The sequence below is a fragment of the Scylla paramamosain genome, chromosome 13 (genome assembly GCF_035594125.1).
Source record: "Scylla paramamosain isolate STU-SP2022 chromosome 13, ASM3559412v1, whole genome shotgun sequence".
Lineage (NCBI taxonomy): Eukaryota > Metazoa > Arthropoda > Malacostraca > Decapoda > Portunidae > Scylla > Scylla paramamosain.
The window spans coordinates 17,713,849-17,739,925 of NC_087163.1; the positions used below are offsets into that span (position 1 = coordinate 17,713,849).

The 26,077-nt window shown below is 37.6% G+C and overlaps 1 protein-coding gene and 1 pseudogene across 1 annotated transcript in view; both read left to right on the forward strand.

Moving 5' to 3' along the window:
• Positions 1-1,040: 1,040 nt before the first annotated feature.
• Positions 1,041-26,077, forward strand: part of LOC135106445 (uncharacterized) — a 32,442-nt gene continuing 7,405 nt past the window's right edge. The window contains exons 1-2 of the mRNA XM_064015454.1: positions 1,041-1,237; positions 10,065-10,130. Coding sequence (XP_063871524.1) covers positions 1,100-1,237; positions 10,065-10,130 — 204 coding nt within the window. The 5' untranslated portion in view covers positions 1,041-1,099. The remainder of the gene's footprint in view (positions 1,238-10,064; positions 10,131-26,077) is intronic.
• LOC135106444 (uncharacterized) lies at positions 16,501-24,731 on the forward strand (annotated as a pseudogene).

Genomic DNA, 26,077 nt, shown 5'->3' on the forward strand with positions numbered 1-26,077 from the left:
AGGATAGAATATTGTCCAACTCCCCGCCTCACATTCATCTACCTTCTGTCCTGCCCAGCCACTGCCGCCCTCAGACCAACGGCGCCACCACCCGCCCATCCTGTAGGCGGTGGTCTCCTCATTACCCGCGAGGCCAGGGCTGCCCTCATCGTCCGCCACACGCCCATAGACTTGATGCTGCAAGTGCTCAGGGCAGCGCCGCCGGCCCGCTGAACAGGTTGCAGCTCACCAACTTAACCGGCGAGCAGCACACCTCGCCACATCACCGCACGACCCGTCCCGTCACCGGGACCCAAGACCTGTGGGCTGGTGCTCGCTTTGTGTATTTTATGTACAATCATGTATATTTTGTGCTATATGTTATATAAATATGTACTATAATGCTCAATAAACCTGTAATAAATGAATAAATGATAAACTGCATCGGATCCCAGAAGCACTATCAATCAACTCTTACAGAGTGAAATAGACAGAAAAGTGAAGTGTGTGGGATTGAATGAATGGAAGAATGAGATGGAACAAAGGAACACTAGATTAGTACAAGGAGAAAGAGGCCCTAATGTATGAAAGGTGGTACGATGGAAACCGGGGTGATCTCTTCCGACCTAAGGCTCAGTGTATGGATGTGAATGCAAGGAATTACAGATGGTCTGAGTCCCACGGCAAAGTGTACCGAATGTGTGTTATGGGAGAGGATGAGACTGTAGAGCACATGGTGCTGGAGTGTGAGAGGTAAGAGAGAGACAGGACAAAGATGATGCAAGTGATTCTGACTGAGTTAGGGCATAATAGGAATGAAAGAGTGGAGAAGACAGGAAGGTAATGGATGCTTCAGTTCAGATGTGGTGCTGTTGGAACTGTGTAGAAAGATGAATGAAAGGGTGAGTGAGGTTGTGAAAGAGCTTCTGGAGAGAACCTGGCGTGCCAGATGTAAGGACAATTAGTTTAAAGGATATTGTTATTTTTTCTGTTTGTTTTTTGTCTGTTTGTCTTCTACAGGATTGCCGACCTAAAGGTTAACATTCTGGTTCAGTTGTGATCCCGAGCCTCCTGCATCATCAAGATCAAGATCAACCAAGAATTTTTCATTGAAGTGATAATGAATTCCATCTTAACAGTATTAAAGGGAACTCATTTTAGCTGTCACCATTTGGTGACTATGAGAGGTGGATTTCTGAAAAGTGCATACTCCAGAGTGTCAATACTGGGAAGTAGCAGAAGTTCTGTTCCTGAAATGGTGAGAATGTTTTATTGGTGAACTTGGAGATCGTCCTTGATATGAAACCTGTTATCATATGTAATGATCTAGTTCTTTCCCGGCCTTATTACTGTTGAATTCTCTTCCAATCTTTCGCATGTACCTTTAGATAGCTACAACTAAAACGTAACTGTAAACTAAGGGAGAAGTGCCCCCGTCCTTAAGGGGAGATCCAGTGGCGGCGAAACCATCCAGTTAGGTAATGCTAGGTTAGATTAGTGTCCTTAAGGAGGGTCCAGGTGGAACGAAGCTCCCTCGGTTAGGTTCTGTTTTATATAGAAAGTGTATGGCGACTAACCTAACCCCAACCAAACATTACCTTACCTAACCTAACCGGCACTAGTGTCAATGTGTAGTCCCTGGCTGGTTGGGCCATGTACAGCAGGTCTGAGCTTCCAGTTGCGCATTTTCCTTACAGTGCTGTCACGGGGGAGGGGGGTGAGTTGCTGGGTTAAAGGTTAAGGCTAGGTTATGTGCTGTTTCTTTGTTTTAATTAAAAGTTTCTGATTAAATTTTTGGGTATTTATTTGAAGCTGGTATTGATGTAGTTTTGCTTTGATTTAATTTATTGTTCCATTTAGTTTTGATTTAGTTGTTATATATATATATATATATATATATATATATATATATATATATATATATATATATATATATATATATATATATATATATATATATATATATATATATATATATATATATATATATATATATATATATATATATATATATATATATATATATATATATATATATATATAGGAGGAGGAGGCAGTAGACACCTGCCGAAATGATAATTACTCCCAGTGAGGTCTAAAGCACTGTTCAGGGGATGCTGTGAACTTATCATTAAACCCAGCTGTGACCTCACTGAACGTTTCCCTTTGTGTCTCACAACACAAGGGGGCAGTCACAGCCTGCCCTCTAAAGACAACTCTCTTCCTCCACACAAAACTACAAGCACCTAATAACACACACACCCTTCACTCAAAAATTTTAAAATCATCATGGCTACTCCTACACCAGCCTCGGAGTCCCCATCTGGGGAGGGGACCATAAATGTCCCCAGGTCAGACAGCCTTTCTGTCGACAACCCCAAGTGTCTTGACACCCCCCTCAACTTTTTCTTCATTAACTTCTGCAACATTCGCGGTCTAAGATCTAATTTTCAATCTGTAGAACACCACCTCTCCTCTTCTAAACCTCATCTTCTTTTCCTCACTGAAATTCAGGTGTCTGAGGCAACTGACAGTAGCCCCTTTTCTGTTCCCTCCTACTTTCTCTATCCTCATTTTCGATCCAAAGCTGGATGCTGCGTTTATGTGCGCAATGACTTAACCTGCTCTCTTGTCCACGCTCTTGAATCTTCCGAGTTTTCCACCATCTGGCTACGACTACAGAGTCACTCTCATACTAAATTTATCTGTGCTGTATACCTCTCTCCTAACTCCTCTGACTATAAGAAATTCTTTGACTACTTAACTTCCAAAGTGGAGCACATTCTGACCCTCTTCCCTTTGCAGAGATCTCCATTCTTGGAGACTTCAATGTTCACCACCAGCTTTGGCTTTCCTCTCCCTTCACTGACCATCCTGATGAATTAGCCTACAACTTTGCTATCCTCCATGACCTAGAGCAATTGGTGCAACACCCTACTCGTATTCCTGACCGTCTTGGAGATACGCCCAACATTCTTGATCTTTTCCTGACCTCTAATCCTTCTGCTTATGCTGTCACCCTTTCTTCTCCATTGGGCTCCTCCAATCACAATCTCATATCTTTATCTTGTCCTATCACTCCAATCCCTCCTCAGGATCCCCCTAAGCGAAGGTGCCTCTGGCGTTTTGCCTCGCTAGTTGGGGGGACCTGAGGAGGTATTTTGCTGATTTTCCTTGGAATGACTACTGCTTCCGTGTCAGAGACCCATCTTTGTGTGCTGAGCGCATAACAGAGGTGATAGTGTCTGGCATGGAGGCATACATTCCTCACTCTTATTCTCATCCTAAACCTTCTAAACCTTGGTTTAACACAGCTTGTTCTCGTGCTATACATGATAGAGAGGTGGCCCACCAAAGGTACTTAAGCCTTCCACCACCAGAATCTCATGCACTTTATATTTCTGCCCGGAACCATGCCAAGCCTGTTCTCCAACTAGCCAAAAACTCCTTCATTAACAGAAAATGTCAAAACCTTTCAAGATCTAACTCCCCTCGTGATTTCTGGCATCTAGCCAAAAATATCTCCAATAACTTTGCTTCTTCTTCTTTCCCTCCTCTACTTCAACCAGATGGCACCACTGCTATCACATCTATTTCTAAAGCTGAACTCTTTGCTCAAACCTTTGCTAAAAACTCTACCTTGGACGATTCTGGGCTTGTTCCTCCCTCTCCTCCACCCCCTGACTACTTCATGCCACCTATTAAAATTCTTCGCAATGATGTTTTCCATGCCTTCGCTGGCCTAAACCCTCGGAAGGCTTATGGACCTGATGGGGTCCCTCCTATTGTTCTCCGAAACTGTGCCTCCGTGCTTGCACCTTGCCTAGTCAAACTCTTTCAGCTCTGTCTGTCAACATCTACCTTTCTTTCTTGCTGGAAGTTTGCCTACATTCAACCTGTTCCTAAAAAGGGTGACCGTTCTAATCCCTCAAACTACCGTCCTATTGCTTTAATTTCCTGCCTATCTAAAGTTTTTTTTATTTATCCTCAACAGGAAGATTCTTAAACATCTATCACTTCACAACCTTCTATCTGATCGCCAGTATGGGTTCCGTCAAGGCCGCTCTACTGGTAATCTTCTGGCTTTTCTTACTGAGTCTTGGTCATCCTCTTTTAGAGATTTTGGTGAAACTTTTGCTGTTGCCTTGGACATATCAAAAGCTTTTGATAGAGTCTGGCACAAAGCTTTGATTTCCAAACTACCCTCCTACGGTTTCTATCCTTCTCTCTGTAACTTCATCTTAAGTTTCCTTTCTGACCGTTCTATTGCTGCTGTGGTAGACAGTCACTGTTCTTCTCCTAAATCTATTAACAGTGGTGTTCCTCAGGGTTCTGTCCTGTCACCCACTCTCTTCTTATTATTCATTAATGATCTTCTAAACCAAACTTCTTGTCTTATCCACTCCTACGCTGATGATACCACCCTGCACTTTTCCACGTCTTTTCATAGACGTCCAACCCTTCAGGAGGTAAACATATCACGCAGGGAAGCCACAGAACGCTTGACTTCTGATCTTTCTAAAATTTCTGATTGGGGCCGAGCAAACTTGGTATTGTTCAATGCCTCAAAAATTCAATTCCTCCATCTATCAACTCGACACAACCTTCCAGACAACTATCCCCTCTTCTTCAATGACACTCAACTGCCCCCTCTTCTACACTGAACATCCTCGGTCTGTCCTTTACTTATAATCTGAACTGGAAACTTCACATCTCATCTCTAGCTAAAACAGCTTCTATGAAGTTAGGTGTTCTGAGATGTCTCCGCCAGTTTTTCTCACCCCTCCAGCTGCTAACTCTGTACAAGGGCCTTATCCGTCCATGTATGGAGTATGCTTCACATGTCTGGGGGGTTCCATTCATACTGCTCTTCTAGACAGGGTGGAATCAAAAGCTTTTCGTCTCATCAACTCCTCTCCTCTAACTGACTGTCTTCAGCTTCTCTCTCACCGCCGCAATGTTGCATATCTAGCTGTCTTCTACCGCTATTTTCATGCTAACTGCTCTTCTGATCTTGCTAACTGCATGCCTCCCCTCCTTCCGTGACCTTGCTGCACAAGACTTTCTTCTTTCTCTCACCCCTGTTCTGTCCACCTCTCTAATGCAAGAGTTAACCAGTATTCTCAATCATTCATCCCTTTCTCTGGTAAACTCTGGAACTCCCTGCCTGCTTCTGTATTTCCACCTTCCTATGACTTGAATTCCTTCAAGAGGGAAGTTTCAAGACACTTATCCATCAATTTTTGACCACTGCTTTGACCCTTTTATGGGACTGGCATTTCAGTGGGCATTTTTTTTTTTATTAGATTTTTGTTGCCCTTGGCCAGTGTCCTTCCTACATAAAAAAAAAAAGAAAAATATATATATATATATATATATATATATATATATATATATATATATATATATATATATATATATATATATATATATATATATATATATATATATATATATATATATATATATATATATATATATATATATATATATATATATATATATATATATATATATATATATATATATATATATATATATATATATATATATATATATATATATATATATATATATATATATATATATATATATATATATATATATATATATATATATATATATATATATATATATATATATATATAAAATACTAGATTACCTCTCACCAGTCATGGTTTCTGCCAAATACTTATGATCTCACTTTATATGGTAGTATTTTAGCTGGAGGTCTATAAGGCACTGGGAAAACCTCATGACAACTAGATTGAGTTTTATTGAAGTTAGCTTTTAAATGAATTTTCATACTTCCTGATTCACAATGATATCTGTTACCTTGGAGTTGTGGGGCATCCTATACTTGGGACTATAATAACTAATCAGTTCATAATAATAATTATTTAAAAGAATATGTTATAACAAGTAATCAGTGCCTCAGGGGTTTACCTTAATTTCTGATAGAAAATATCCTAACTGTTTAGGTGTTACATTCAATGGTGTGTGTATCACTGGTGTGTGACTCCTACCTTATCAAAAAACAATTTATCCAAGTCTGTTTACATTGTAAAATTTGTTCCCCCCCAAAACAAATAACTAACTGGCAAAGGGAATTTCACATCTTTCTTCTCTCTGAGGACAACAATGTCAGTAAGGCTCTCACATAAATAATTAATACATATAGATACAAAAATTTATTTTTTCAAATGAACACCTTTAAACAATCCTGACCAACATACCTGTGGACAGTGATGTCATTTAGGCTCAGATGCCAAATTCTCGCACCCAGCCTTATATAGGATGCCTTACCCCCAAAAATAGTCTTCTGTCTATACTAAAAGACTTAATTTTGCAATATCTTAATAGTTTAGACCCCTTCCACATTCACAAATTATTCTTAAACATTTTTGCTAATGGTCCCATGTCCTTCTGGATTCTAACACTCTATTAGTAATTTTTTTTATCTAAATATTAATAAAGAATTTCTCTCAAAATATATAATATTATTAGTTCTGGTATATTTACTCTACCTAAAATGTTTTGTGATTATGATTTTCCATGCTATTGGCCCAGGAGAACCCGGAAATATGGTTATTTTCCAATTGCCTTGTAAACCAAGGGATATTACTCCACAGCAACTCCAAATATTAACAACTAATTTGATGATTTGTAGCTTACAATTTAATTTAATTTTCTTGTTCTAAAGTTTCTCTCTCTCTAGAGACCTCTCTTAGGGAGCGCAACCCCCTGGGGGCTTGTGGACACTCTCCCGGGGGGGAATGTGAACACAGGATGGGAGAGGAAAAAATAATAATAATAACAATAGTAATAGTTTGAGTCATTGCAGCTATCTGTCTATCTAACAATCTATCTATCTGCTTCTATCTATCTATCTATGGTGGCATAGTTGGGGAGGGGTTTGAGTGGGTGGCACGGGGAGGAGCGGGGCCCCAGCTGCATTGAACCAGTTTGGGAGGGGTCCAGCTTGCAAAAGGTTTAGAACCCTTGTGCTAGATTATATTGGCAAGGAGTAATCAGGGTAAATTCTTACTTTATACCAGTTATTTCTTATGCAGGTGATTTTACTTTTTCTTGGTTGTTTTTACATGATTCAGATGAATTTGAGGCTCATTTCTGTTGGAAATGCCTTGTTTTCCTATTCCCTCCACTGTTCTAGTAAGATTGATTCACCACTGTTCCGATTAAGGCTGCACACCACTGTTTCGGAGAGATCATTGGTTGCTTGACGTACTGTATGTTGCTGGAGATGACGGTGCCAGGATAAATGGTGGTGGTTGACTGCTTCTCCAGTGAATATTGTTGGTAGTGTGGAGGTCGTGGGTAGTGGGTTGGATTATGGTTGATTGTGCAAGTAAAAGAACACAAAGTTGATAAGAATTATTCTTGATTTAATGATGGGCAGAGATGTACATGCGTGATACCAAGACACATTATGATAGACATGATGATTCTTGATTCTCTCTCTCTCAAGACTGACTGTCTCTGAACTGAACTCTTTGGACTGAATTGAACTCTCTTTGATCTCTCTGTGAACTGATCTCTCTCTCTCTCTGAACTGCTCTGAAGTCTGGACTGATGTCAAACTATATGTACAGGCTCTATTTATGTGAAATGAAGTGTATCAGGATTCAGAATCTGAGATGAAGAAATGACCAATCGGGTGCCTGTAAATGGATGAAGGGACCAATCACAGAGGTCGTTATTGTGGCTAAATGACCAGGGAGGAATGACAGGGGCAATGCAGGTGTTTTCCCTAAGGACTGGCAGGAATGTAGGGAAGGTGTGGTATTCCCTTGAGAGGGTGATAGGGAGGAGAAAACGTTAAAATGGACTGAGGCTGGCCACGTGAGGGCAGTGCGCATGGTATGAAATATGTGAATGATGGATATATATATATATATATATATATATATATATATATATATATATATATATATATATATATATATATATATATATATATATATATATATATATATAATTGTTATGACTGGTGCAACTGATACATAAATATTTCCTTTGTTTTTATATATTTGGAGGAGAGACAGTAAGGCAGTAATTCAGTCTTTGAAATAAGTTAAATGTGATCCTGTTGAAGAACCAGTGTTACTGTATTGTGGAATTTTGACTGGTAGTGTTGAGATATTGTGACATTGGGTTGTTGAGCATGGAATAAATTTGCACATCCACATCTTCCAAGAAACCATGTGAATATGAAAAGAAATATGTACTAAAATGATGCAAAATTCATGTTAACATATCTTAATATATATATATATATATATATATATATATATATATATATATATATATATATATATATATATATATATATATATATATATATATATATATATATATATATATATATATATATATATATATATATATATATATATAATTGTCAAAGTAATGTTAACTTCCTGAAATTAGCATACGTTTCTCTTTTTATATTTAGTAGTGAATTCCATGTAGGTGCAGAAAAACAGACCACTAAATTGGCAACACTTGGTATTCAACTCATTGTTGTGTAGAAATACATTAACCTTGTGAAGAAAAAACAAGGTTCAACGCTCAGGAGTAATCCCAAGCCTCCTGTGGCTGTCTCTGTGACCCACAACACCATCACTACTTCACAACTGCATTTTCCCAGTAGCTTTTCCCAGCAGCAAGATGTCTAAGTGTTATGGTCTCCTTCATTTTGGTGGTAAGTGGGTTGCTCCTCTCTGTGTCACTTTGTAAGGCTTCTCTTTCATGATTGGTGATTCTTTTTACATATTAATGAGTCATTGTTAGTTTTTGTTAATGACATGTTCTTGTTTCAGAGAAGTAAAAAGAAATTAAAGGAAATTTATTAATTTCTTTTTAACCCTTTTAGGATGACTATGCTACAAGAAAAAGCACAGTGCATTTCTTAGTTTATCAAAACTAAATCAGACATTCAAACACAGAGAAATCACACAACTAAGTATAGAAAACAAGCTCCAGCACATCATTTGTTTCAAAACTGGCATAAGCAATTTATGGAAACAAGAATGGTACTACATAAACTGAGGAGTGGAAGGCTAAGAATATCTGATGAAGACATCGAATGGTATCAGGAATTAATTTTCTTGTAGCTCATCAAAGTCTATCCGTACTTCCTCCTTTCAACTGTAAATACTGAGATCAACAATTCACAGAGTTGTTTACGAGAATCTGACACTTTATGCATATAAAATTCAGTTATTGCATGCACTCAAACTGGAGAGTAAACTAAAACAAAGAAATTTGCAGTTAACATTCTTGAAAAAAGCGCAAATGATTGTCTTCCGCAACCACATTTCCTTTAATGATGAGGCAACTTTTTGTGTGTCTGGAAAGATTAAGAAACATAATGCAAGAATTTGGGGAATTTCCCCATGTCATTAGGGAAATTGAATGTGACAGTCCAAAGGTTGCGTGGTGCAGATTGTTATGTAACAAAGTTATTGGAGCATTTTCTTTGTATAAGACAATACCAGCAGATGCCTTGATACTCTAAGAGAATACATTTTGTCACAGCTAGAGGTGCTACAGCCAAATGTTATCTTTTAGCAGGACTGCCTCATTGGGGAATAAATGTTTGCAAATTTCGTAGTGAAAATTTTCCTGATTGCTCGGTAGGAAGAAATGGCCTGATTTCTTGGCCTCCTTGTTTCTCAGATATAACACCTTGGATTTTTTTTGTGGGGTTATGTGAAAAATGCTGTGTACTGCACCAAAGTAAAGGATATAGATTACTTTAAGCAAGGGATAACTGCCACTGTGGAGAGACCAGTGATGAAGATATACTAAGAACAGATATTGAATATTGTTCGGATGTCATTTGTGCAATTAATGGAGCCTATGTAGAAATTTTATTATTAATTTAAATAAAAACTTTACAATTCACCTGATATTCTGAAAGCATTTCAGTAGTATCTAACCAGTTGTAATTTCAGTTAATTTTTTTAATTGTCTAAAGACTTTGTGGTGACTGTATATAATATACATATGTTCCTGTGATTATACTGCATATGTACATTAAGCTCTCTTTCTATCTCTAGATATCAAGAGGTTTTGCAGATGGAGATAGTGAAACAAAATGTGCTCAGAATGTCAACATAATTGAGGTATGTATTTTTTTATAATTGCTAAGAACATTTACTTAATTTCAGCAATATGAAATTAATGCTACAGTTTTCAAGTTTTAATTGTGTGATCTAGGATTTAGCTCCAAAGTTATCTTAAGGAAGTTAATCAATACTTTCAAGTAATTTTTTCATAGTTTTATTGAATGCCTCCATGGTGTAATGGCTAGTGCACCTGGCTACAGATGTGCTGTCCGTAGTTCAAACCTGTGGCAGCTGGTGTACAGTTCACTCAACTATTCATCCTCCCTATGGGTCAATTAATAAATGGTTACCTGGGAAAAGTAAACTGTGGAAACCCATACATCAAAATTGCCTTGTATTTCAAGATGGGGAATATCATCCACCAAATTACTGGCCTCAAAGGCCAGTAATTTGGAGATGAGTGCTGAGGCCACATACAGCTATAACATATGCCCCACTTTAATTTTTAAGTGAGCACAGATATATAGTTATAATATCTTGAGGAAGAAACTAGAATTGCATTGATTATCTGGTTGGGTGGAAACTGAAAGTTATTGCATCAATTCATAACTTAAATGTCTTCAGTAAAAATAGTAGGTAAGCACCAACTTAAAGACAAAGGACACAAACTTATGGTCAAGATGATGAGCCTGGGCAGAATAATTCCTTTCCATCTGATAATGTCATGCCAAACTTTCATCTACCATGTTGTTTTTTATTTATTTATTTTTTTTACAGTATAGACACAAAGAAACACTGCACTACAACTTCTATTTTCTGTTAGTTTATAGTTATTTTCTTCATTGATCTATTTATATCTCTTACAGTGGTTTGCTACTACTATGGTCTGTCCATTTTATCCTTAGTGTTTAGGTGTTTTCCTTTCCAGGGATTTCCTGGCCTGTGGCACTGTCAAACATTGTACTGGGCAAATTATCAGACTAGAGCCTAAGCATTAGTGATAACCTTGCTCCCAACACATTCTCTCTCTCTCTCTCTCTCTCTCTCTCTCTCTCTCTCTCTCTCTCTCTCTCTCTCTCTCTCTCTCTCTCTCTCTCTCTCTCTCTCTCTCTCTCTCTCTCTCTCTCTCTCTCTCTCTCTCTCTCTCTCTCATATGTGCATATGCATGGTGCAAGAGCAAGTGACTAATGGATTGACAAGGGTGCTCAGACAGTGTGACCTGAGTGAGTCACTCATAGAGACATGACAATGCCCAGAGGAAATGTTGCTAATTATTGGGGGTGTTTGCAAAAAAAAAATGCAATTATCACAAAAAACTTGTTTTTTTAGAGCATTTCAGTATATATATATATATATATATATATATATATATATATATATATATATATATATATATATATATATATATATATATATATATATATATATATATATATATATATATATATATATATATATATATATATATATATATATATATATATATATATATATATATATATATATATATATATATATATATATATATATATATATATACCACAACCCCATTTAATTTTGAAATTATAAGTACGTGACATAAGGTGTGCATTGGTACAAGTCTCGCAGAGCTGCAGGATGGGAAATCCCCAGAAAGAACAATACCCAAATGCTCAGGATAGAATGGTCAGATCATACTGCATTTGCTGGCCCACTAGATGTGTCTGAAAAAAAAAAAAGTAATGACAAAACATTGTTTAATTGGGCTCTATTTTTGATTGCACAGAATGCAGTGGTAGCATAGCTAAGAAGGCCTGAGGTAATCAGTATTAACCAGTGGTCTACTGAGTACAGAAACTATCATTACTAATATTCACAGTAATGTATAATTCTGGGAAGAATAAACTGATGTTGAAATAATGGCATTCTTGAAGGAAATGTTGAGTATTAAACACTTGAGCTGCAGATACAAGAGCTGGACCTGCAGTCTCCAGTGTATTGTGGAGATGGTTTTGCTGGTTAAAAGTTGATATGCTCATAAATAAGTGCACCTATCAAAATTCACAATAAATTGCTGTGTACAGAGCAAACCAGTCAAATTGTTACTTTATAATGAACTTCAGGTGTTTACTAACAATATCTTGTCTGCTTTTTTAACAGTATTCCATTACTATTTTTTTCTAGCAGACACTATGTTAGTTTTAACCTAGAATTTATAATGATCTACGAAAATTATAAAGTGATTAGAAAAAATTCACGATGGAATTGAAGGCCAAAACACAAAAGTAACCAGTGCAGAAGAAAAAGCCAGATTTGAGACTGTATTAAGTAACAACAGGGATACAGGCTTTGTATTCTGTTGATACTGTAATTCTGATAAAAAAAAATATGTAAACAAACCACAGAAACAAACAGCTGCTCTAACAATGTAAGGAAGATTGGTATACCTGCTTTGATGAGAGGTAAATTTGATTACCATGTATTTTTCCTGCAAATATTCTATAAAGTTGAGACACACTGCAGAAAAACATTAAAGGCATAACCAAAGCATTGAATCTAAATTTAATGTTATAGGTGACAAAATATTCTTTGATTCTTATACAGAATTTAATCTTAAGGAAATAGAGTATCACTTCACAGGGCATCCTGCAATTAACATCTTATTTTGAGTAGTGTAATTTTTCAACAGTACAGTACTTGAATCCATCATGAAAAGACAACCAAAAAAGATTATGATGAAACAATATCTTCTAAGAAGTATAATTTTTCTTTTCCTTAAAACCACGTAAGAGAAGGACGTGTCTTATGTGGAAGTCAATCTTATTTGTTGGCAAATATGCTATTCATTTACTTAACTAGCTTAAACACTATCAAAATATTATAAAATCTGACTTAACCAGAAATTTGACTTATCCAAACCCAGCACTGCATTTAAAGTCCTTAACCCCAAGGTGTTCAGCAAGCCTCCCTGCAGCATGCTGGATGTCCAGGCCACACACTGTTACCCCTTTAGCTTTTTCTTGCACATACCATTTATTGATAGATCTGTCAAGGTTTTTGCACTGCATCTTCCTCACTATACAGATCCTTCCTTTTTCCTTAAAAGTGTTCACATTAACTGACATCTGACTTCAAGGAGTGCAACCCATGAGGTGTTATTGAACAAATTTATACAGCAGAACCTTGGTTCATTAAGTTAATCCCCCTGGGCCTTGGTTCGCAAACCAAATTGTTTGCAAGCCAAAACAATTTTTTTTTCTATTGAAATTTATGTAAGTACAGTTAATCTGTTTCAGTCTCAGAAATATGGTATTTAAAATTTTTTTTGTGTGATGAAGAATATAGGATGAAATTGAAATACATATCCTTAAACAGAGAAATAAATGACACTAAATTAAACAAAACAGTATTGTAATTTACCTTTGTTATTTATAATTGCTGGCACAGGTGGATGGTGAGGGAGGAGAGGAAAAGGAGGAAGCTACCAAATTTTGGGTGAAAGGTTGCTGCCTGCCTACTTCCCTTTCTTCTCCATTCTCTCTCTCTCTCTCTCTCTCTCTCTCTCTCTCTCTCTCTCTCTCTCTCTCTCTCTCTCTCTCTCTCTCTCTCTCTCTCTCTCTCTCTCTCTCTCTCTCTCTCTCTCTCTCTCTCTCTCTCTCTCTCTCTCTCTGGATATAGTGAATTTTTGTCTTTAGCAACCAACCCTCCCCCATATGTGTTTTTTATTGGTAATGTACTGTAATTTATGATAGATGAAAGAATAATCCAGACTCTTTGGGCCAAAAGGCTGAGCTGATGTCATCTAACACTTTTCTCCTTCTTAGATAGCATAATGGGGCCTAAAATAACACAAAAAAAGGGAAAAAAAGAAAAAAGAATGTTTTTGAACGCAGCAGTCTCATGAACAATGTTTATGACAAGTGCACCAGTGCACAACTGAGCTTGAGGTTCCATGGATTGTGGGTAATGTGCATTCATACCCCAAAGTATCATTCATGAACCAAACTAAAGTTTGTTTGCAAAACTAGTTTGTGAACCAATTTGTTTATGATATGGAGTATTTGTGAACTAAGGTTCTACTATACTTGGAATATATGTATGCAGCTAAAGGCATGGTCACATGAGACAGTTTATCAAGAATATTTTACCAAGATTTATTCCTCTTGTACCAGTCTGTTTTTCTCCCTGTCTGAAATTCCCCCCATAGAAAATATGGCCCAGGATAGATATCCCCCTGGAGGAGTTCTGTCCCAGGATAATATTCCCCCCTCTGGGCCAAGATTCCCCCACCCCAACTCCTGTTATATGAGTATGGCTTTGGTGGCATGGTGCAACGACAGCCTGCCACACAGGATAATTATCATCACTTGTGTTGTTGGCAGTCACGGTCTTTCCATTCGTTTTCCTTGTAGTCATGGCGCCAAAAGGCTTCAGAGTTGTCTGAGCAGTGACAGTGAAAACATCTGTGTTAGAATATGGAGGAGCTCACTTATCACACATGCTAACAATAACTGGATAATGGAGAGTATACAAATGGACTGAACTAAGACAAAAAGCATGATGCTAGAAAGAAATACAGACCATTTTGTGTTAAAGATGGATATTTAATACATAAACAGAAAATAAATAATAAAGTTCAGTTACATCAAGTGTTGATGAAAATGGAAGTGAGCTGAGTTATCAAAGTTTGTCATGAAGGGTTTGGTGGTGCACATATGGGAAGAGATCAGACTATGGGAAAAATTACTGCTAAATATTATTTCAAGGACATCAAACAACTTGTTAGTGATTATGTTTCTAAATGTGACGAGTACCAGAGAGCAGGTAATAAACCTGCAATGTAAGGTCCAGAGTTACATCCAGTGCCTGTTTAAAAAAAAAATGTTTGATTTCACGTAGGAATGGATTTGATAGGATCCTTGTCCCAGACAGAGAGAGGATACTGTTACATTGTAGCAATGACCAATTACTTTTTTGAAATTTCCAGTCACTGCAGCAGAAGTTGCACAATTCATTTTAGATGCCATATGTGAATTTGGTTGTGTAGAAACCTTGATTACCAGCCAATGTCAATGAACTGGATGACATTATCTGCACCAAGTTACAGATAAATTACAGAATTGTTCCAGCCTATAACCACAAACAAATGGATTGCAAAAGAGATTTAATCAGACTGAAAGAGCTCTTATCAAGTAAGTGAAAAATAAAATGGTTAGGATTTGCACATAAAGGAAATCCTATTCAGATATCATATTTCCATCTATGCCAGCACTTGTGTTACCTCTTTCACTGCATGTTTAGGAGTGATCTCGTACTTACAGTCTATCTAGTTTTTGGGTCACATGAGACAGCAGGAACTGGGGTAACGACGGCAGAGGCTGTTAATGAGGGAACAGAGAGGGTGTAGTTAGAAAAAAAGGCAGCTGAAGAAAAATCACTACAAATATTGCTAAAGGTTAAAAACAGGCAAAAGAAGAACTATGATGAGTGACATACATCTAAATACAGTGAAATAACTGAGGATTCATAAGTACTATTTAAAAGCAGAAAAAATAATCACCAAAATGGGAGGAAAATTAGAAGAAAATACATAGGGCCATATGGAATTTTTTTTTTTTTTCGTAGGCAAAGAATGCACAAAACTGGAAAATGCTGCACCAAGTAAAGAACTACAAAATTTGTACCAAATGTTAAATTGATAGATGTACAAGCAGGATGACATGAACAGCTTTGGGCCAGAAGATGACCACTGTAGTAGGAAAACCATACGATGCATATGTAAATGAACAGCAACACCTTGAACAAATGAGGATCCTACATATTCCAGCAGAAGACAAAGTAATTTTAGTCATGTTTGTAGATGAGGAAGGTGTCAGAAAGGTGGAAACAGAGGGAAACAAGTTACAAAAGATGAAATAAACAAAACCAAAGAAACTTCCTGGCATGCTTGTCATGAGAAGACAAAAACTTAAAGATGCTTACAAATACATGGATGAAGATGCAATTAAAATGCTTCATGCAACACTAAAGACAAAGGAAGATGACTTTCCTGGGTCATGGACATGACAAGAATGTACAGGAAGGCATTAGTGTTGATGTAGGGTCCCCTGCTAGCTGGGCCGCATCCTGCAGGTCTGAGTTGCCAGTTGTGTATTTTCCTTGCAGTGTTACCAGGTCAGACAAAGATTCTCTCTCTCTCTCTCTCTCTCTCTCTCTCTCTCTCTCTCTCTCTCTCTCTCTCTCTCTCTCTCTCTCTCTCTCTCTCTCTCTCTCTCTCTCTCTCTCTCTCTCTCTCTCTCCAGACAAGATATATGATAACTATTACATTGCTAAATGTGCATAGTCTCTCTCTCTCTCTCTCTCTCTCTCTCTCTCTCTCTCTCTCTCTCTCTCTCTCTCTCTCTCTCTCTCTCTCTCTCTCTCTCTCTCTCTCTCTCTCTCTCTCTCTCTCTCTCTCTTACTCACACATTATAGCCATCTTGTCGATGTGTGGTCTGTGATAAGAAAGAGAGAGAGAGAGAGAGAGAGAGACGCGAGCGATTCTCATCTCGCAATGTAAAGGCGATTATATCTCTTGCCAGAGAGAGAGAGAGAGAGAGAGAGAGAGAGAGAGAGAGAGACATATACACACACACACACACACACACACACACACACAGAGAGAGAGAGAGAGAGAGACTAAGCACATTTAGGGTACTAGTGATGACACTTAGTCCTGGTTAGCTGGGCTACATCCAGCAGGTTGTTTATTTTTCCTTGCAGTATTATCTGGTCAGGTGAGGATTCTCTCTCTCTCTCTCTCTCTCTCTCTCTCTCTCTCTCTCTCTCTCTCTCTCTCTCTCTCTCTCTCTCTCTCTCTCTCTCTCTCTCTCTCTCTCTCTCTCTCTCTCTCTCTCTCTCTCTCTCTCTCTCTCTCTCTCTCTCTCTCTCTGTGTGTGTGTGTGTCTGTGTGTATTTACTTAGTAGTTCTGTCTCCATAATTGTTTTCATCCAACTTTTCCTTAAAGTCATGAATATTTGTAGCACACGCCACTCAGTCCATTCCATGCCTCTATGCTTCTATAAGGGAAGCTAAACTTCTTTATGTCCTTTCTGCAGGTGGTTACTTTTAGTTTTTCTTCCATGTCCTTGTTTCTCTTTCGTTCATTATAAAGAGATGTTCCCTATCTAGTTTTTCGATCCCATTCATCAATCTATGCAATGCAATCAAGTCACCTCTCTCTCGTCTCTTTTCCAAGGTTGGGAGTTGCACTCTAGTTAGTCGCTTCTCATATGACAAATCTTGCAATTATGTTATCATCTTTGTTGTTGCTCTCTGTATTCCTTCCAACTTTCTTATGTGCTTTTTTTCATGTGGTGACCAAATTACTGCTGCATATTCTAATTCTGTACATATCATTGTGGTGATTATTTTCCTAGTCATTTCTACATCTAGATATGCAAAGGCAACTCTTATACTTCTTAGCAGGCTGAGAGTTTCACCAGTTATCTTGTTAATATGTTTTCCGGTGATAAATTCTCTAAGAAAATCAATCCCAGATCTTGTGGTCTTATTTATTGTTTTTTTCCCATCTTATATTTATAGCTATACCTTCTGTTGCTTTTTCCAAATTCCAGCTTTTACACTTACTAGAGTTAAATTCCATTTGCCATCTGTTGCTCCACTCCCACACATTGTCTATATCTCTTTGTAATTCTTCACAATCTTCAGTTCCCTTCACTCTTCTCATAGGTTTTGCATCGTCAGCAAAAAGACTTACATAGCTGGATATGTAATGTTGTTTTAAATCACCCCTTCAGTGCAGCATCTTCGAAGAGAACGAAGCAGTTTGGTAGTGATTAAAAACAAACTCACAAAATCTTATTAATTTGCTTTTTCTTTGATAGTTAATTGTCCACTCATCACATTCAAGTTTTACCTTTAAATTCTAGATTTATTTGTTTTGTATTTCATTATGGTCCTTACCCGTTTTATCAACTCGCACTGCATTATTTGCATAGGGTTTCGAGATTTGTATATTTATATCTAGTATTTGTTATATATGCTCAAGGTGTGAATATACTTCATCCAATCTGAACATCAACTTTCTCTTCAACCTCAATGACTGGTGCCCCCTAAACAAGAACCTACACTTCAGCAATGGAAGAAGATACAAAGCATAGCAACGCAGAACCAACCGTTTCCACCGTCGCAGTGAAGCTGTCACCATTCTGCTCCAATGAGGCTGCATCATGGTTTCAGCAAGCAGAAATTCAGTTCCAGCTGAGGAAAGTTACAAGCCCTCAAACCAAGGCTGACTATGTACTGGAAGCCATCCCCGAGACAATTTTTCCTTGCATTGTGGCGTGGGTGGACAACCAGGACAGAGATGTCGTCTATGACAACCTCAAGTGGTATCTCCTTCAAGAGTTCACACTCTCTGTCAGTGCCCGGGCCAAACGTCTTCTAAATCTTCCTCTAACACCTCTGGGAGGCACCACAGGATGTGCGGCATGGAATGAGATGCAAACTCTAGCTACACTACCTGAACGTGACTCTACAACCAGCAAACGTCAGTGGGTAGACTTGCAGTAGGAGTTGTGGCTGCAACGTCTTCCCTCATCTGTGAGAGCTGCCTTACTTGAAGCTGACGACTACCCCATGGAAGAGCTCATAAAGAAGGTGGACAATCTTATCAATGCTGAAAAAGCGTCCTGCGCCCCTGACACCGTCTGCCTTGCCTTAGTCGATGACCTGCCCAAAACCAATGCTGCCAGGCCCCCTGTTCTCAAGTGGCTGCCTGACAACCAGATGCACGACTGCAAACCAGGAGTTTCCAGCCAACATGGGCAGCATGGACTGTGCTACTACCATCACAAATTCAGAGTTGGAACTCACAAATGTGCCCCATGTTGCCAGTGGCCAAAAAAACTGTTAATGAGGCCACCACTGACCATGGCAGTGGCCTCTTCAGACCCCAAGCCTGGGAATATCAATGCGCTTGCTTCATCAGCCTCTGGTTTCTTCATCACAGACACCTTAGCTGGCTGCAAGTTTCTGGTAGACACAGGTGCTTTCTGCTCCTTGTTTCCAGCCACAGCAGAGGACAGAAACTGCCCTTTGACACACTGATTAGACATCAAGCTCATTGCAACCAATGGAAGTACAATTCCCACCTATAGCACCCTCACCATCCCTATCCAAGCAGCTGAACGCAGCTTTTCTTGGGATTTCATCATCACCGACGTCAAGACGCCTCTCCTAGGAGTTGATTTCCTGAGTCATTATGGATTGCTTATCGATGTCACCAACCATAAATGGCTGGATGTAGCAACATTCCACTCAACACCTCTTGGCTCCCACCACCGATGCACGGAACTGTTCAGTGAGAACAGATACCCCCTTATGACATGCTCAGACAAGAATTCCCCGAGGTATTCCGCTTAGAACTCCGTCAACAGCCTGGCCACTCATCAAAACATGGAATTTTCCACTACATCAATACAACAGGCCCCCTGGTTCATTCCAAGTTTAGATGGCTATCCCCTGAAAAAATTCAAGCAGCAAAACAAGCTAACGCCGACATGGAACAAATGGGTATATGTCAGAAGGTCTCGAGTCCATGGGCATATCCTCTTCACCTCGTCAAGAAAGCTGATGACACCTTGCAGCCCTGTGGCGACTACAGGTGACTTAATCTTGTTACAGAACCAGATCACTACCCCCTTACCAACATGGCGGACCTTATCTCCAGTCTACATAGGGCCAAGATTTTCTCCAAGCTTGATCTCCTGAAAGGATCTTTCCTATACACTTACTTTGCTTTTCAGTTTACCATTCACATATATTCACATATCTATAGAAGAGTTTTGGGCTCATGTTTATACCTGTCTATTATATCTTTTTCAAACTGTCTTTGTTCATCCCTTTAGGATCTTCATGTAACCATTTCTTGCTTGTTCGTAATTATTCCATAGGTTAATTCTTTTACTTTTCTTCCATTTTTTCCATGTATCCTCTTTCGTTCTTCTTGCTGCTGCTTATCTTTTATTAAACCACTGTTTTACGAGCTATAACTCAGCTTTTTAGGCACAAACTTTTTTCACCTCTATATATTTTAAGAAATTCATCCCTCTTCTCTTGGACCACTGTAGGCTTATGGAACATATCCCTTCTCTCCTCTTGAAAAAAGTTCCTCATGTTATCAAAATCTGCCTTACAGTAGTTTAATCTCCCAGCATGGTGTTCTTCATTTCTTTGATTCTCTATTTCCTCATTTATGTTGAATTCCATGGTATCGTGGTCACTTTTGGCTATCGGACACTATTTGTGAACATTCTCAATTCCTTCTGGTTCCTTACTAAATAACAGATCTAGTCTTGATGTTTCTTCATCTTTTCCAAATCTTGTATCACCTTTTATCCATTGAGTTAATATATTATCCATTGCCAGCTGTAATAATTTATTTTCCCAAGATGATTCTGTTCCCTCCGTGTAACACTGTTCCCAACACACCTTACAGTTAAAGTCTTTCATCATGATCAATTTATCACCACTTAGCATTATCTCTATCCAGTTCATTGTGTTTTTTATCATTATTTCATATTCTTCGTTTGACCAGGCATTGGTTTTTAATGGTACATACATCACTATGTATTGCTTCTTTTTGCCTTGTGTGTGTGTGTGTATGTGTGTGTTTATTTACTTAGTCGTATTTACCTAGTTGTGGTTTACGGGAGGAGAATAATCTTAGTATCCTGTCTCTATATTTATCTAGTTTGGTCTTAAAAGCACTGACAGTTTTGGCATTTACAACGTATTCACTGAGTTCATTCCATTTGTTCACATTTCTTTGAGGAAAACTATACTTCTTAATGTCTCTTCTACAGTTAACTTTTTTCAACTTCTTATTGTGTTCCCTTGTACTCTGTGTGTCTAAGTTTATAAAACCTTCTTTGTCCACATTTTCTATACCTTTTATCGTTTGATAGATGTTTAATAAATCTCCTCTCTCTCTCTCTCTCCTATTTTTAAGGGTAGGAATTTCCAACATTCTTAATCTCTCTTCATAGGTCGATTTACTCAACTCCAGAACCATCTTAGTGACTGTTCTTTGTACTCTTTTTAATTTTATAGTATTCCTCTTTGTATGAGACCACACCACTGCCACATATTCCAATCTTGGTCTTATCATGGAAATCAACAACCTTTTTATCATTTTTTTTATCAAATATGAGAATACCATTCTTACTATTTTTAACAAATTTATCGTCTCTCCAGTAATTTTATCAATGTGGCTGTCCAGAGTCAAATTTTCAATAACTTTTATTCCCAAATCCACTTCCTCTTTTGACTCCTTTAACTTCACGCCTTCCATCTCAGATTGATTCTGTATTCTTTTCTTACTCTTACCAAACTCCATTACTTTACATTTAAATTGAATTCCATTTGCCAAGCTTTACTCCATCTATTTATCTTATTTAAATCATCTTGCAGTACCATACAGTCATTTACATTTTCTATTCTTCTCATCAGCTTAGCATCATCCACAGATAAGTTCATATAACTATCTATTTCTTCATTTATGTCATTCACATATATTACAAACATTATCAGTCCTAACACTGGCCACTGTGGGACACTACTAGTTACTTTCAGCCAAGATGAATTTTGGTCTTGTATTACAGTTCTCATCTCTCTATCATCCAGATAATCCTCCATCCACTCCAGCAGTCTTCCTCCAATTTTTCCATAATTTTTTTTATCTTCCTTGGCAATCTTCGGTGTTGTACTTTGTCAAATGCCTTCCTCAAGTCTAAGTAGACACCATCCACCCATCCATCTCTCTCCTGCACAATATCAACTGCCCTTGAATAAAAGGTCAATAAGTTTATGGAGCATGATCTTCCCTCCTAAATCCAAATTGACAATTTACTAAAACTTTATCTCTTTCCAAGTGTTCCATCCATCTTTCCTTTATTGTTCATTCATATAATTTTCCTACAACACTAGTCAAGGACGCTGGTCTATAATTTAGTGGATTTTCCTTATTTCCTCCTTTGTATATTAGTGTAATATTTGCTCTCTTCCAGTCTTTTGGTACTCTTCCCTGTGATAGTGATGTCACCACTAAACTGTGAATTTTATCAGCCAGTTGCCCTTCATTATCCAGTTTGATACTCCATCTGGACCAGTTGCTTTATTTATTTAAAGTTCTTTCATCATCTTAAAGTATTTCTTCATAACTGATTGGGACTGTACTTAGTATATTCCTCACCACCTTATCCCTTCCAGTATCATACTCAGTATATTCTTCACCACCTTATCCTTTCCAGTATCATACTCCCCTTCCACAGTAAATACCGATTTGAAACTGTTGTTCATAACCTCTGCCATGTCCTGTGCATCATCATAAATTTTTCTTCAACTTTCAGTCTTGATACACTTTCCTTCTTCATCTTCCCATTAATATGTCTAAAGAATAGTTTGGGTTCATTTATACACTTATCTATTATATCTCTTTCTTAGTTTCTTCTCTCCATTCTTAGTATCTCAATGTACTTGTTTCTAGCATCAATATATTCTTCCCATCTGCTCTCAGTTTTCCTCCTCTTCCATCTATTCCAAGCATTTGATTTGTGATTTGTATTGAACCATTCTCAACCCTTTATACATCTTGCTTCTCCTTTAGGTACAAATATCTTCACAACAGAATTATATATCCTTTTAAATTCATTCCATTTTTACAGAATATCTTCTGCATCTTCAAAGTCTTTTCAGTCCATGGCAACAAAGTACTTTCTTAATTTTTAAAAGTCAGCTTTACTGTTTTTAAATCTTCTTACTTTATAATTTTCATCAATGATTACATTTTCATTTTTCAAATTAAATTCCATCAACACATGATCACTTTTACTTAGAGGGCTATCGTAGTGTATAGTTTTGATAATTTCCATGTCCTTGGTAAACACTAAATCAAGTCTTGATGGTTCATCTCTTCCACTAAATCTGGTATCACAATCAACCCATTGAATGATCAAGTTTTCTACTGCCAATTTCAATAGTCTATTACTCCATGAACTCTCACCTCCAGTAGATGTCAATGTCTCCCAATTTATCTCCTTACAATTAAGATCACCAACAATAACTATATCACTACTTTCCATCATTATCTTTTCAAGACCTTTTACCACATCTATCAACATCTCTTCATGCTCTTCTTTTTGACAAGCATTGGTCATAGGTGGCACATACACTCCTACATAATTCATTATCATTCCATTTCCTTTTTTTAATCATCACTTGTAGAATTTCAGACTTCCCTTCACTTTTTATTACCTTCTCCATTTTGACACATTTTCTAGTCAGAATTGTCACTCCACCTCTTCCCTTGTCACTTCTATTTTTTTTATCCATAAATCATATTTATCATCACCAGTGTCAGGAATTCCCCATTCATTTTCCCATTTTGTCTCACATAATACAACAACATCCAGTGCGGTTCTGCTTAACAACTCATTTAATTCCATTTTAGTTGACATTAACCATTTACATTAGTATAACATACTTAGTGTTTGATGTACCATTTCTTTACTCTTATATTATTCTCAAACCTCTTATTCTCCAGAGAAACTTCTCATTTTTTTTTTTTCTTTAAGCCTCATTTACTAGCTCCTTTTGCTTCAACTTTTCAGCCTCATCCATATTGCTGTTTATCCATATGTTCTTATATTCTTCATCTCCAGACAACCTCCAAGACCTGTTAATTACTTCTTCTGCGTGTACCTGTGTTCCAAACCTTATTTGGAACACTCATTTTTTCTTCTTCATATTTCCCAGTTCTATGGAACTCTTCCACTTGCTTTACTACTTGGCTGTCTTCACCTGCCACTTTCTTCAGTAACTTATTCAACATTTTCTTCTCCTTTTCCTCTTTGAATTCTTACTATTTTCTCTTCCTTTAAACCAAATACAATTACTTGTTTATATTTTTCTACAGTGTCTCACTAACTTTTCTCTTTAATAACATTTACTACTTTTTGTTTCAGGTTTTGTTTCTCATTTTCTTGTTGTTCTATTATTTTCTTTAGTGATTCTTCTTCAAATTTATGTTCATTTAACCACTTAATTTGCCTCATTTCCACATCCTTTACATTTGCCTTCATTTTTTCCTTTTTGAACAGATTCTCCTTTTTCCTTTATTTGTTTCTTTAAACAGTCATTTTCCACCTTTAACTTCTCATTTTTATCTTCCATCTCCTTCAACTTTGCTGTAATAATTACTTTCTTACCTATCTCCTGGTGCACCTCCAATGTCTTTATCCTCTCAACTAACCTGTACATTATTTCTTTCATATAAAAAATTTTTCTACACTGCAATCAATAATTTAGTTCTCTTTTTGTTCTGTGTGTGTGTGTGTGTGTGTGTGTGTGTGTGTGTGTGTGTGTGTGTGTGTGTGTGTGTGTGTGTGTGTGTGTGTGTGTGTGTGTGTGTTTCTCTCTCCCCTGATGTGCATAGTCTGTGTGTGGGTCTCTCTCTCTCTCTCTCTCTCTCTCTCTCTCTCTCTCTCTCTCTCTCTCTCTCTCTCTCTCTCTCTCTCTCTCTCTCTCTCTCTCTCTCTCTCTCTCTCTCTCTCTCTCTCTCTCTCTCTCTCTCTCTCTCTCTCTCTCTCTCTCTCTCTCTCTCTCTCTCTCTCTCTCATCATGGACCACACATCGACACAGTGGCTATAATGTGTGTGTAAGAGAGAGAGAGAGAGAGAGAGAGAGAGAGAGAGAGAGAGAGAGAGAGAGAGACTATGCACATTTAGCAATGTAATAGTGATCATATATCTTGTCTAAAGAGAGAGAGAGTAGTAGTAGTAGTAGCAGTAGTAGTATTCTCACCTGACCTGGTAACAATGCAAGGAAAATACACAACTGGCAACTCAGACCTGCTGGATGTAGCCTAGCCATCTAAGGGACCCCACATCGACACTAGTGCCAAATTAAGTTACAAATAACATGGTTATATAAAAAAAATTCCACATTAAATTTTGTTTATGATCCATTATTTTGTTTTATCTCCAAATGATGTTTATGTTTCACTTAATGTGATACCACTGACTGCTAGCAATGATGTTATCAGTGGGTAGGGGTATTTTTGATAAACTGACACTCATGTCATCTTCAATCCTTAACCTTGAGCTATATTTAGCTTTCATTATTGTCATGGCTGAAAACTTGCCTCACATAGGTAGGTGATGGTGAAAGGTAAGAACACTTATAGCTGGCCTATAAGAAATCAGGAACTCACGAAAACATTGAGTCCAGAAGGTTTCTAGCAACACTACATTGAATCGAGTCTTCATAGTACTGTCAGATGATAGGTCAATGAGCTCCTTTAATAATTTTGACTGTGAGGCTTTTGGGAGCTTTATCTCATTATTTTCAATGAAGGGGTTTTCTGTACATTGGTAAAATGCAGTCTGGTCCTCAGTTAGCTCTGGGAAATGGCTGCTAAATATCTCCAACAACTTCAACAGATGCAGTGTTACCTATGCTTTGATTACATCGAAACTCATGCCTCTGTCTTGAATGAATGCATGCATATTTTCAAACAAATTAGTAATTCTTGATAAAATATGAACATGCCACAATTTGAGCTTTCTTTTGAAAGCCTCAACTTTTTTGGTACTGGGAAATGTTTGTGTTTGCACCGTGCATTGCTTTGTTCAGCTTATTTACTTCACTGAATATGTCTGCCAGGTAGCTTGGCTGAAGAAGCCATTTCTCATCATTAAAGAAACCTGCAAGCTCAGGCTTCTTCTCTGAGAGGAATGTACACAGCTCCTTCCGTAGGTCTGAATAAACTTGTGACCATCTGCCTGCGGGACGACCATCTCATCTCTGTATGCATAAGAAAAGATATATAGTCTGCACCTCACAGAGTGGCAGTAAAGAGTCTGGAATTTGTGGCTCTTGCTTTAACGAAATTTATGATTTCTACAGCAGTGTTCATAAATGCTTGAAGCTTAGGTTTCAAGTCTTTTGCAGCAAGTGTTTC